The sequence below is a fragment of the Conger conger genome, chromosome 1 (genome assembly GCF_963514075.1).
Source record: "Conger conger chromosome 1, fConCon1.1, whole genome shotgun sequence".
NCBI lineage: Eukaryota > Metazoa > Chordata > Actinopteri > Anguilliformes > Congridae > Conger > Conger conger.
Window position 1 is genome coordinate 20,343,048 of NC_083760.1, and position 13,844 is coordinate 20,356,891.

At 41.6% G+C, this 13,844-nt stretch overlaps 1 protein-coding gene across 5 annotated transcripts in view; it reads left to right on the forward strand.

The window, feature by feature from the left end:
* The first annotated feature begins 2,950 nt into the window (after positions 1-2,950).
* LOC133123322 (ryanodine receptor 3) overlaps positions 2,951-13,844 on the forward strand; it is a 136,691-nt gene continuing 125,797 nt past the window's right edge. For all 5 annotated transcript variants that reach the window (XM_061233687.1, XM_061233703.1, XM_061233697.1 and 2 more), the window contains exon 1: positions 2,951-3,074. In XM_061233687.1, coding sequence (XP_061089671.1) covers positions 3,027-3,074 — 48 coding nt within the window. In that variant the 5' untranslated portion in view covers positions 2,951-3,026. The remainder of the gene's footprint in view (positions 3,075-13,844) is intronic.

The following is a 13,844-nucleotide window of genomic DNA, read 5'->3' on the forward strand; positions in this document are numbered from 1 at the left end:
TTTTTGAAAATTGCTAACAAGCATTTTTTCATACCGAGTTTTCAGAACTCTTCACACAGTGAGCACAACAGCACTCAAAATTTGGTGAAAGAGCAAGAGAAATGGCAGGGGAGAGGGAGAGAAGTATGAATTTGTGGTCCCATTCAACATGGAGGACGGATGCCGGATGCCTGGGCATATCAGCTATTGATTGCCAGGCTTGTATCAGGGCTGTATTCGCCAACAAGAGAGGACATATGGTGTGATGTTGACGAGAACATGTGGCCTAATGAAGTAGACTAGGTAGACGAAAACCAGTATTACTGTGATATTTGTACCAATATTTTTGTAGTTTTCACTGTAAACTACATCCACGTTTGCCAATAAAACCTTTACTGTTGTATTTCTATTACTTGTATTAGCTATTGTATTGTTGTACTCAGGGGTCTTCTAGCTGCCAACCGTGGTATGCTAGTTTGTACGTTGACGTATTATTCAAGGGTTCCGACTGTATCTGTATGGTCACTCTAGGACTTGGAACCGTACTGTCCTCTCGGGTCCTCTTCAGACTTGTTCCTGTGTTTGATCTGCACTTCATTGTACGTTGCTCTGGATAAGAGCGTCTGCTAAATGCCTTGTAATGTAATGTAATGTAACTTGTTCCTGTTGCATATACTGTACATGTACATTCCATTCTGTAAAGATTCTATTGCAGATGCCATTCTGCTTTGTAATGGGAAAAAACAACAAAGAAATGTTGCTACACTATGACTCAAATAACAAAGTAATACTTTAACTAATTACAAAAAGAAAAGAAAAACTAGAGCGCATGCAACTGTAAAAATAGTGTATCTTCTGTCATGCCACCAGTTGTTAATGTTTTTTAGCTCATTGTGCTATGATTGACAATGTATTCATCATGAAATGAACTGTTGTGCCAAGCTGCGTGTTGGTGCTGAGTGTTGTATGAACAGTTTTGAACAAATTAATTCAGTGTTTCAAAATTCTTGTTATCAATTGTAAAACAATTTACAAAAAATCTACAAATTTTAATTTGATCAGTTAAATTATTGGTTCCCTGTAATTGTTTGCAATATATCATAATAATGAATGTCAGACTGTTATTCATCATGGAATGGTGAGCTATTTGTGACATAATGTGGCTTAAGAAGGTAAATAATCCATCTGGACATGAAAAGTACCTAATTAAGAGCTTGTTAAAATTCTGGGATTGCAACTGTGGTTGGAACGAAAACGAGCATGCACAGGGGGTAATCCCCTGTGAACCACTGATCTAATGAATTGAGGGTGTGCACTACCGAACCTCACAGTTTCGTGTGGTGCGCCCACATTGACAACGTCCGTTAACCTATATAAATATTATATGCATTAACTGCACACTACGTTCTTTCGCTACATTTAGCCGGCGGTGCGACGCACAGCAATTGCACGTACACTAGGCTCTATGTCTTGGCTTTTTTTTCAAGAAACCGAATCGCGGTTCAAAAAGACCTGCGCTACACAATCTCAGACATAACCGCTGGGGAGCAGCAGAGGACTGACAATAAATGTCCGTTCGAAACATCAACGCTTTTTGACTGTGGACTTTTCTGAAAGGCACATTTACTGTATATGCATGTTCCAATACGATTAATGGGAAGATAATGTGTATTTGGTGTAACTTTAAAAACGCCATTGTCTCAAATAAATCATATTAAATAGGATAATTATTTAAGCTAAGTATCAAACTGCCCTCACTGCCACATTTCTAAATTCTAATCAGAAGAAAATGGTTGTCTGCTTTTACCCACAAGCTTGTGTCCTAGTACAGTCTCTACACTGCAATGAGGCCACAGTGAATCCAACTGGCTCAGGTGAGTTTTCCCCAAACAGCTGGCAGCTTTGCCACTTTGGCAGCTGCCACTGGACACTGGTGCCTGTAATACTGCAATCAAACTACTGCCACCAAATGTAAATTAGGAATGTTCTGGATACGATGTTCTTTTAAATTAACTGCCATGGAATGTACAGAACACAATTGGTAACTAGAACTGTTTTTTTGTTGTTTTATTTTTAGACGAAGTCAATGATGGAAATGTTATTATGCAACACTGATACAAGGGTCTCTCGTGAAACTGTCAAACTAAATGTGTAAAAGCATGTTTTTGTCAAGCAAACAAACAGCCCTCTTGTCAGGTTATTCACCCGTGACTGTGAGGTAAGACTTACTGTATTATGTCCTGTCACTTTCAGAAAACTTGACTACCCAATCTCCTGTACATAAAAAGTAGACTAGATATAAGCAAGTCATTTGGATGTGTTTCTTGTGTTATAGATGAAATTAGGATTTTACTTATCCGAGCCACAGTATATGCTATAGTTCTTGGGGCTATATTTGGTGCAGCATATGATTGAACAATAACTTCACTATATTAACATATTTACCAGCTTAGCAACTGTACTGTTTATTTGCTCTGCAGAAGTCCTGCAATACTTAGTTTTACACCAACCGAAGCCACCACCGAAATGTTACTTTCTCACATTGTAATATTAATTAAACAGTAAAAACTTCATGCCCTTGGATGAAAAATGTCGTGCATTTTTTCACCATAAGGCAATTTAGCCACTGATTCGGTTGCTATATTGTAAATGTCCTGCCATTACCTGGAAGAGAGAACCATTCTTCAACGGCGTGGGTAAAATCATCGCAATTAAAGTGTTAGCTCACTTTTAGCAGTGCACTAATAAACGCCAGAAGTGACGTCAGAGATCAGACCCCAGTGCCATATTTTCACTGCAAGAATACGCTTTATTTTGCATCAGCATCACCGAGAGCTGATGTTCGCTTGTCCCCTCGAGAGAGGCACCCTTGGCATTGGCAGTGAGCAGGCTTGAGTGACAGGCTGCAGTGCAGTAGGTTTACCCGGGCTCCCCTATATGGCTGTGGATTAGCTATATGCTAATATCGTTTGGAGAGAGGAGCAGCAGCACGGTGCTGCAAGCCGACAGTGGAGGCTATCAGAGTCTAAGCAGGCTCCTCAACAGCCATGGCTGAAGGTGGAGAAGGGGAAGATGAAATTCAGTTCTTAAGAACTGTAAGTAATTCCGGTAATTTAATTTAACAAACGTTGAAAACCTCGGCGTACTTAAGGCAATTGTCTTGTATTCCTTTGTCTATGTCAGTGCAGCCTCGCTATCAGCAAGCCAGTAGACACGATTTTTATTCAATACTATAAATGCTGAAGCATCGTCCGCTTCTGTACAAATTCCAAAACTAAGCAATTGCGACGTCTCTTTCAGTGGACATTTTAAGTTAAATGCTGCGCGTATGATACCTGTTTCTCGCGCGTTCCTTCTGGTTTGGCTAAAGGGCAATCCTTTTGTTTTGCGCATCGTTCGTTGATTGTCGCAAATTGTCTTGTACGGATTAGAAATACGCACGAACTGAATGCCCAAGTTGCTGTTAATATCATCTGATGTTTTATCTAACTCGTTGGTCACATCGTGTACTTTATTGATTTGGGATTCAGGTAAAAGTTTGCTGTCTTCTTGTGCAAGAACAATAGATATTCACTGTTCGTTATCGGTAGAAAAGTTGAACCTGTCATGTTTCTTGAGAAAAACGAAAGGTGTAATATGAATATAACACTTCGATGCGTGTATTATTGTAACAGAACAGCGCCGATACTTGGTAACAAGTGTGACGTTTGTCATCGCTATAATTTTGACAGCGACTACGCTTTCTGCTCATAATTTCTTCAGACGTCGCCGTACCTTTGGGGCTTTGCTGTGCCTTGGGCAAATGCGACTTTGACCCTTTCTGTTCACGTATCAGCTTCTGATAGATGTTTCTATTTTTGTTGTTCCCACGTATTAATTACACAGATGTGATACGATATGTCAGATATCTTTAATACGTTTGCATGTATGCTAATGTGTTGCCCATAATATTTGTGATTGCATCTAATTGTTTAATATCATCCTTGCACACCTGTAATTACGATGCCTTGCTCAGCAATAGAGCCATACAAGTCAATACATATTAAGAGGGCTATATGTTTTCATTTGGTGACTGGGTACTACTCTAACTTTGCTGATTTTGCTTTTGCACAGAATATTGTGTGTGGATAACAGTGATTTGGCTTTGATTAGGTTTGGAATTCATAGCCAAATTGGAAAATGAATGGCCACTTGCTTTGGTCCATCATAAACACAAGTGCTGTTAATGTGTTACTCACCCCGATGTTGTTATACAACAGAAGTCAGACAGACTGATAGCTTCTCCAGTTGTTAACATGCCTTCACCCTGGCTTCCCAGGGCTCTTGGATTCCTCTGTCACAATGGCATGCTAATTATCTGATGACAACAGTGATTTGTGCAACAAGCTTCCCTAAATATATTTAACCTCAGTGTCAAAGTGGGGAGAAATAAAAATAAAAACAACCCAACACAAACCAATACTGTACGTTCTCTTTCACTACTGTACTACGGTTGACATTGGCATGTGTGTATGGAGCGAGGCAAGAATTGCCATGTGGAACAGAGCTCTTGATGGTGGTGAGGGCAGGTTCTGCCTTGCTTGTGGTGCTGGTGACTCTGTTGTGCGGGTGAAAGTGTGAGGATAGGGATCACAGTGCAGAATAACAGGCTTAGATGCTGAATTCCTTTAGCAACCTCTTTTCTTGAGGTGACACGGCCAACTAGACCATTGGCCATTTTAAAAAGAATACAGAGGAAACAGATTCCTGTTTTATGTCGATTGATTAGTGCTTTGTGCTAATCCGTGTAGGTAACTGCTGTGAGGATTGTGCAGGAGTACTGCCTGATGTAAAAACAAATAGATTTTTGCATTAGATGCCTATAGCCTAAGGCCTAAGCTATAGTAACACATCTTCAGTAACTGAACAAATAATGCCTTCACAAGATACTATTTGTATTTGGTATGATGAAGGTCATTTTATTATTTGTTAAGTGTAAAATAATGTATCTCTTAGCACCACTTCTTAAGATATCTTCAGATACTACTTACATGTAATTTGATTAGTGCACTTAGAGATTGGGAACTTTTCTGCATGATTTCATTTTATTTCTTCAATGGAGTTCACTGCATTGCTTGTGCATAAAGAGTACTATTTTGGTGTCTTGCAGTTGCTCACACTCAAGCAATATGCATTTTAAATTAATTCATTAGACTGGTTCATGTGAGCAGTATAGCTATTGCTGTAAAATGTTAAATGAGAAGGCACTAGGTTAGCCGTGGTTTGTTTACCTGTCTGTGTCAGTTGAATGGAAGCTGTGCTCCATTTCTTTCATGACGAAGTGCGCAGCCTGGTAATGGTGCCAGTCCTAGCAGACAGGGTGGTGGGTGCTTCCGCATGGGCCATTAGCTGTTCAGGAGGCAGAGACCCTTTTTAGAACAAAATATCAAATTCAGGATCTGAAAACAGGTGACACCATTTTATATTCAGGATTTGGAATACACTTATGAAGTCTTTATAGTGTTTGGTTTGATTTTTGGGTATCAGTAAAATACAGTAACTGACATTCATTAGAAAAAAAAGTACTTTGAATTTTGCTGCCTTGAAACCCATATTTGAGTTCCAAATAAAATATTTGGAAATTTGAGAGTGTGAATTAGGATATACCTTTGCTCTTTTTTGTGGAACAGCATCAAAAATTTTAAAAATGTATTGCACTGTACTGCATTTATATGGTTTTGTTTATCTGTTATATAAGTGCATTTGAAATTAGATTCCTCCGAACATTCTACCTAGCCTTCAGAAGAGGGGCCTCCTGTCATTGTCAATATTATTTCAGTTTTTATTGAAGTGCAGTCAATTACACCTGCATGACAAACCGTCTGAAGGCATGGTGGAGCAGCTCAATCTATGATCTTGGCAGACTTGCCATATATGGCTTTTCTCACCTTGCGGTTGATGCGTAAAGGTGTGAAAGCAGGCAGTGAAACTCTTTCTCAATGAAAACATGGGAGATATCTGATCAAGCTTGTTGGCTGAGGACATGTAACGGAATGCGGTCAACTGTATTCAGGTGTTCTTTTTATGCCTTATTTATTCTAAGTATTTAAACAATTTATTGTGTTTAAAATGGGATGGTTCTTGCTTTCTCTTGTCACCTGCCACTCACCCCATATCTCCCCCCACAAGCCCCCTTCTAACCCCCCCCCCCACTCCCCCACATGCGTGTGTACAGACCGATCAGGTTTTCTCACGAGCAGCACTCGTCTTGTCTCATGCTTTCCTCCTGACCTCAAGCGCTTCAGTTCTGTGTCGCCTCCTGAAATATGGCTGTGAGCTGGTACGTGACAGCGCTCTATAAATACACAAGCCTGACAAGCAGGTAAAGTAAATGTTTTCCAATGTGCACATCCCAGCCTTGGGATTACTCTTCTTATGCGTGTACAAGCATAAGATCAAAACTAATGCATTCCGCTAAAAAGTAACGTGAAAACTAATGGACTGAGCGGGTGACCTGTGAAACATCAGTCACCTCTAAAGTGCAAGGCTGAGTCATGGCTATTAGACCCCACCGCATCACATCATGTTGCTGATTGTGTTTTTGCGCTACTTGTCCCAGTTTCATTGCAGCGCTGTTCCTTTTAAGAGCCATTAGGAATAAGTGGGTGAGATGTAGCGAGGCATCGAGATTGTACCGAATCCAGTTCTCAACATGAGCGTAATGTTACCTTTTAGAAGTGCACTTAAAGTGTTAACAAGCTCATCAATGACTTCAGCGGTGTCTTTATCAACTAGAGAATAGCAAGTTCTGCTATGTTCTTATGGTGTGCAACAGGTGACAGGAAAAGGAGCAAACTGCACCTTTAAAACCAGGTGATCCAGAAGGCACTTGCTCAGTGGCAGTGGGCTTATTTGGAGTTTATTTCGTCCTGGAAGCCTCTTGCATTCCGGGAGACGGCTCCAAGGTTTAAAATTAGCCTTTAAAAATCGGAGGCTTCCACAGCGTCTGCAGGGTGTCCCTTTGGTATTGATGCATATACAGGCAATTTCATCAGCGTGTCCACCGCCAGATCAGCCCTGGCATTTTGACACCAACACTAAGACAAAATGCCATTCAGAACTAATGAAAACAATCGCTAACCACACAGTAGGACAATATTAAAGAACCTGAAATGGGCCTGAAAAGTTCTGTACCTCCTTCCAGCTTATTGAGTTGGGATTCACGTGTCCCACAGTGTCTTATGCATGTTGTGTTGATAGAATTGTGTCCTTTCAGTCGCCGGAGGCTTGGTGATTCAGCTTGTCGGCCTGCGGGAGTGTAAAAGGCATTGTGCCTTTAAAGCTGAACAGCGTGTAAGGTCCGTCTACACGGGGCGGAAGCTGACTGGATGATTGTAGTGGTGGGTGTGTGTGTGTGTGTGTGTGTGTGTGAGTGTGGGGGGGGGGTGTTCAGCGTGTGCGCCGCGTGTGTGCAGTGTGTGAACGCCTGTCTGGAGAAGCCGCAGAGCCAGACGGGTCCAGAAGCGGCACGGCAATTATTCATTCTGATTCAGAACTGAAGCCCCAGCACTCTCCGCCACCTGCCTCTCTCATGCACACGCACACACATCGCGCAGGCTTAACCCCGGGATCCACTGTTCACTTATTTCTAATTGATGCCTCGTGCCTTCTTTTCCTTTGCATGCTTTGTTGTCAGCGAGCGGTAATTGCGGGAGCGATCTGTAGGCTGCGGAGCGCGTTCCGAGTTGTTACAAAGGCCTTTAATAAACGGTCGCACAGGCTGCGTTATTGCTTTGTGTCTTCTAACAACTAAATGAAGTTATTTCCCCTGAGAAAAGAGAGAAATGACCCTAGTCATGGTGTTACTGTAAACCCGGGAGATAGGAGGGATTTCTGAGCCATGGGTAATTTGATGCTGCAGGAAGAGAAACAGCTCTCATGTGAGCGCTAATACTCTGCAGTCAACAGCTTCTCATTTCATACTGAATACTGAGGGGAACGGGGAGAGATGTGAAGACCTTCTGTCATAAGCTCTCTCTATGTCGCACAAACACAAACTGTACCGTCGTCTTATTCCCAAGCAGGTACCTGAGGAGAGCCAGGTGGAGTATTTTTCATGTTCTGGAAAACGTCATTTAAATCTAATCGGCTCCACCTCAGGGTACGGGCAGACGAGATCAGTCTATATTGGCGAAACGCATCGGCCTGTTTGCAAATGAACTTGATCTGTGTGGCGTTATGAGTATGTTTTGAAATTGAAATTCTTCTGTCAGATACGGAAACCTAGCCAAATCAAACTCACAACCTAGAATGAAATAATGTCCCTGGGGCTCGAGTCCGGATGTCCATGAGCACTGGATAGGGGGGTGTGTGTTTTTTGCAGTTTTCTCTGTGAATGGCGTCCAGATAGAATGCAGCTCTCATTCAACAGTTGCCAGTGCGGACAGGCACCTTCCCTGCCCTTAAAGTTTCTGAACTTGGGCAACGTCGTCCACCGGCCTTCTGATTTCAGCAGCAGTGATTAAAGAGGGTCTTCAATCATTGCCTCTGGGGAATGGACTGACCCCAGGGCCCACAGAGCCATCATCACTGAAAGACAAGCCGCTTGCCCCCACTTCCTGCCCCAAATTTATTCGTCAGTTTGATTTCGTTTTTCCCCCCGCCTCAGATAGGGAGGTGTCTGATTTGCGGGCCCTTCTGCAGGGCGTAATCAGCGGTTTCATCACCTGTAAATCAGAACAATGGCAGAGTAGACCACCCTCCACAGGAAGGTATCTCGCCGGAATAGTCATCTTAAAATGAAAGGCTCTTCCTCTGGTCTAAGGTAGTGGGCGGATCGCAGCAGTGGAAAGGGCGACATTTGAATTTGATTTATCCTCACTGGCAGAGCCCTGAACGCTATGCTTTGCCGAGGTGCTCTTCTTCCGTACCGCACACCAGTGAGCCTTCAGCTCAGAGGCGGTTGATATTAATTAGGACCCCACTGCCTATCAGTGCAGCTCACGTAGGCAGAGGGTCGTAACAGAGGTTATCTTGCGGCGAGCACCCATCCAGTCTCACGCTTTTCCTTCAGTGCCAGCGAAACGGCGGCTGCCTCGTCTACTCCCACACGCTCCTCCCTGCGAGTTTCCGCCATCGCTCTTTTTCTCTTTGGATCAATCACTTCCAGGCAATTGAAATTGTAAAAGGTTTTGGGTTTTTTTGACCTGATGGTTCTTGCCAGGTGTAGGACCACGGGGCCAGAGGCTCCCTTGATCGATATGGGCTGGGCGAAGATCAAGTAAGGTTCCCTGTCTTTCCAGAGGTTGTTTCAGATGGTCCAAGGCTGTGTTCTCTGCAATTTCTTCTGCAATGACTTAGTTTCAGCTAGATTGTGTGTTTGAAAAATAACACTAGTCAACACTAGTCAACAGACAGAATGTTCAGAATGTTCTCAATGAAAGAATCTCCTGCTGGATCCCTGCTGAAACAGTCAGTTTCACTATTAGATTCCACCCTGTGGGACATGTGTTCATGCAGTTTTCTCAATTTCTGTCCACTCAAATCACACCTAGTCTATGTTCACTCAAGATCTGCAGTGTTTTACACTTTCTGATTGAAGTCTGTTTTCTTTGAGATGAGTACAGCTTGAATGAAATATTCAAGGTTTGAAATTTACATCTGATGCCGTTTTGGAAATGAAAGAGATCATTGTTGTATCTTGCTGCATTATTCAGTGTGAACCTATAGCTTCTATTCCCGCCTGTAAGGAATGTTCACACTTGTCATGTTCATGTCATAAAATGGTTTCCAATATAAAGAAAAGGGTTGTTCACTTAAAAAAGGACAGCAATATTCTATGTCATAAGATACATTGATTAGAAACAAATCTATGTTTACTGAAATGAGATATACAGTGTACTCTACACATGATCCTGAGGATAGGACAACGTTTGCTGTATAATCGTTTGCATCTATGGGGACAGAACAGCTATGGCTTTCAGGTATGATTAGGTGTCAAAAGAGTGCTAGCTACTCTGTTAGACTGAATCTATAGAAATATCAGAGCAGTCTGACGAGCCTTTAAGGCACTCATTTGCAATAGACACAGCTGTGTCCACTCTCGTAGGGAGCGTCAGCTTCACAGTTTCTAATGGTATTTCTTATTAATTGCATTGGTTTAAATGATATATTGTATTTTCTATATGGGTGCTGTAGCCAGAAACCCGTATTAGTAAAAATATGTAAGTATGAAACTAACAACTGGAGAATCAAAGTGTTTGATGAAAATGACAAGTGGAAAGTCCAGGGGTCAGAAAGTAAAAATCCTGCCATGTGTCTCTTCCAACCATGAACTCACTCAGCTGATTTCACTAATTAGTTCTACCTCCTAACTGAAGAATTGTGCTAATGAGCTAATACAAGTGATTGGAATAAAATACTGGAGGGGCCTTTTCCTTTCTGAACCAGTGTTTTCCACCTGGAAAATTATAATCGTGTTCCAGCACGATGAGAGAGATTGCAGAGATTTTTAGTTTTGACTTGCTAATAAAAGTTTGCTAAATTGCTTTTTTCTCTTTCAGTATGTCATCAATATGATTGCATTACACATGCTGAAGTTTTGTCATAAGTTTTTTTAAAGAGAATCTGCAAGAAAGCAGAAGGCTAAATTAAACAGGAAATGTCAGCAGAAAGATCCATTCTCTTTCTCCCCAAGGAAGGCTAGTGACTGAGAAGTTACAGAGGGAATTAAGCCTGCACCACAATTTGAGCTGGGCAGCTGGGTGCAAGCTTTAATGAGGTATTGATCCAGTCTCTAAATTAAGAAATTCATTGAAGACTGACTTCAGTGGTTTGCCGGTTCCTGTGCTGGTTGATTGGTATTTCAGTTTGATACGAGGTTCTTTTTTACATTTATTCATTCAACTGAAATGCGAGACATATTACTATAAGTGTGAGTATATGCATATACACACAGTTTTGTGATTGGGAATTGAATCACCATACACACACACACATATATTAACAAACATTACTAATAAATTGCAAGGACTATTACTAAAAACTGGAAATTGTTGTTCCCTGTGAATTGTAATAGTGCTCGTGTCTGTAATTTTCAAAGGATGTGTTGGTGGGCTCACGTACAGCACACCCCATTAAGGAACTTGTGCACAGTGCACTGATGCTCTCTTTGGCATGAATTGGCTTGTTGAGTAGTTTCAGAAGTAAACAGCACACAGTAAATTGCAACGATTTGGCTGACGTATGGATGTATTTGTGTGGGTATTGCAAATTGGGGGTGAAAAGAGGCTTTGAAATGAATGTTGTGACTTAGCCACCATCAAAAAACATTTTATACAGTAGATACAGTTAACTAGACAGTCAGCAAGCCATAGTTTATTCTTGAAAGCATCGGCCAGACTTTTAATTAAAGCTGATCTGAATGAATATAATTATTGTAAGTACTTTTACTTTCAACCTTTAAAACTCTAGAAACTACAATTGTTTTCCTTTAGAGAGGTTCAGTTTTGGCTTCGGCATTCGTTTGAGTGATGTGTCTGTTGAATAATGCAATAATACATAAAGATTGAATCATCTTGTGGTATCCAAGTTTATCACTGTCTATTTGACCATTAGTGTCTTGTTTTTGACATTGGTGTTATGACTCTTGATACCAGTGGTGACAAGCTGTCTTTGAGTTTTCTTGTCAGGTGTTCTGATATATATCCCTCCTGTGGTAATGTAAGAGCAATATTTTTGCCTAGGAGGAATGCGATCCAAAATGTTTCAGTGGGACAGAAATTTTCTTAAGGCAAATGGGAGTTTGCACACATTTTTCATGGAAAGTTGTGATCTAGATCATCATGTACTGTGACATCAGTGCCAGGAATTATAGTTGATGGAGATTTTCAGAGAAAAAAATGGAATGTTGCAATTTAATGTAAACAGTGCACTTTCAGGTCTGGGAGAGGGTAAACAAGTTACTCTTGTTGTTGTTTTGTGCCTCCGGATGTGGATTTATTGTGTGAGCTGGAGAAGAATCATTATTACTGATTACGTTGGACAAGCTCAGCCTGGTGGAGAACTGCCGAACGAGCTGACACACTGCATTTGCAGAGGACTGCCCAGCTGTAAAATCCAGCTATGCCAGCTTGACCAGCTTGAAGGTTGAGCTAGTCAAGCTGGTCAGAAGCTGGTCTAGCTGGGTATGAGCTAATGAAATAGGGGCGGCCTGTAGTGTAGTGGTTGAGGTAAATGACTGGGACACACAAGGTTGGTGGTTCTAATCCTGGTGTAGCCACAATAAGATCCGCACAGCCGTTAGGCCCTTGAGCAAGGCCCTTAACCCGTCGCTCTGGATAAGAGTGTCTGCCAAATGGCAATAATGTAATGTAATAATGAACCTGCTAGTGCTGGCACTGTAGCTTGCCTGATTTGATAGCTGGTCAACCAGCTGTTTCAAAACATAGCTTGAGCTGGTCAAATCATGTCAAGCTGGTCTGAACTAGTCTCCCAGCTACCAGCTGTTTCAAAACCTAAAATTTCCCTTGGCATGAATAAAGTATCTATCTATCTATCTCTATCTATCTAAAACCTAGTTTGAACTGTTTTTTTTCAACGGGGGGGCATGTTGCATATTGCATGTCGCAGGATGGAGCAGGCGAGGGAGGGGGCTCTGCATTCCCCAACCTTTTTGGCCACCAGCCTGGCCACCGTTGCATGGGAAGTGACTCTGGGGCGGTAGAAATGCAAGCGGTAAGCTGGGAGAATTTGCAGCAGTCCTGCCCTGTAGTGGACCAGCACTGCAAGGCCATGACCCCATGAATTCACCTTTACTCAAGGAGCGTCTTCACTTCTTTGAAGAACTCTCCAAGCCCCAACAGGATCTGCTTTCAACGTTTGCGCCAGTCTGCTCAGCAGACAGGGTGAGCAGTGCATAACTGCCAAACGCTTACTGAAAAAGGAAAGCATTGTTCATAGCATTAACAGCAGCCCAGGTAGTACTGTGAAAGAAAGCAATTTCATCGCCAATTTATTTCACTGTGGGTCTCTTGGCCTCTTTGGAGTGGTAATGTAGTAACTGTAGCCCTTTTATGTAGTAGCAGTACTTCTTTTTATGCTTTCTTCCACTACATAGCTGTGTTCTGTCCAGTTATACATACTATATAGACACAAAAGATGACATATACACTCAGTGCAGATTGCATTTCTAAGTAAACCAACATTTTTCTAGGTTTAGCTGAAGTACAGTAAGTACTCCTCATGCATAACAAAGTGTTGACATACTTCCCGTACCTGCCTCTGCATTGCGTCAGCACTATTGTGTCTGAAGTTAAGTGAACTCCCGTACTAAGCACACTGGGTACTGATGTGTCTCTGAGGCAAAATAAAGCTATTTTTGATCAGGTAGTCATTCTGCAGGTCTAATCCCTGAACTCCTGCACTACTTACATTTGCTCAGAAGACGTTTTTTTGTTTTTGCTGGTGCTGTGCAAGTACTTAAAAATCACTGAACAGTAATATTGCTTGCCTTTGTACAGAACTCTGACAAAAGTAGTTTATTTCCATATTCATTATTCAAGAGGATTCGATGCACTGCATGCATGACATGAGAAATGTACGTTTCCACAGAAACAGCACAGGCCCAGAGGTATTTACCAGGATGCTGAACTATTTATTTTTTAAAGAAGTACAAAAGTAGAAATGATATCTACTATACTTCTGACATCTAGTTTGAAACATTCTCAGAATGCCTCACACACTTTTGTCTTCTATTTTTTTCTGTAAGAAAATTGAGTACTTTTGGCAGTACTGGAAATGCAAGTAAGAGTGGGGGAAATGTAAGATGGGTTAATTCATTTTGAATTAAACATGGATTCTGCTGCTCGCAAATTAATTGCCTGTAT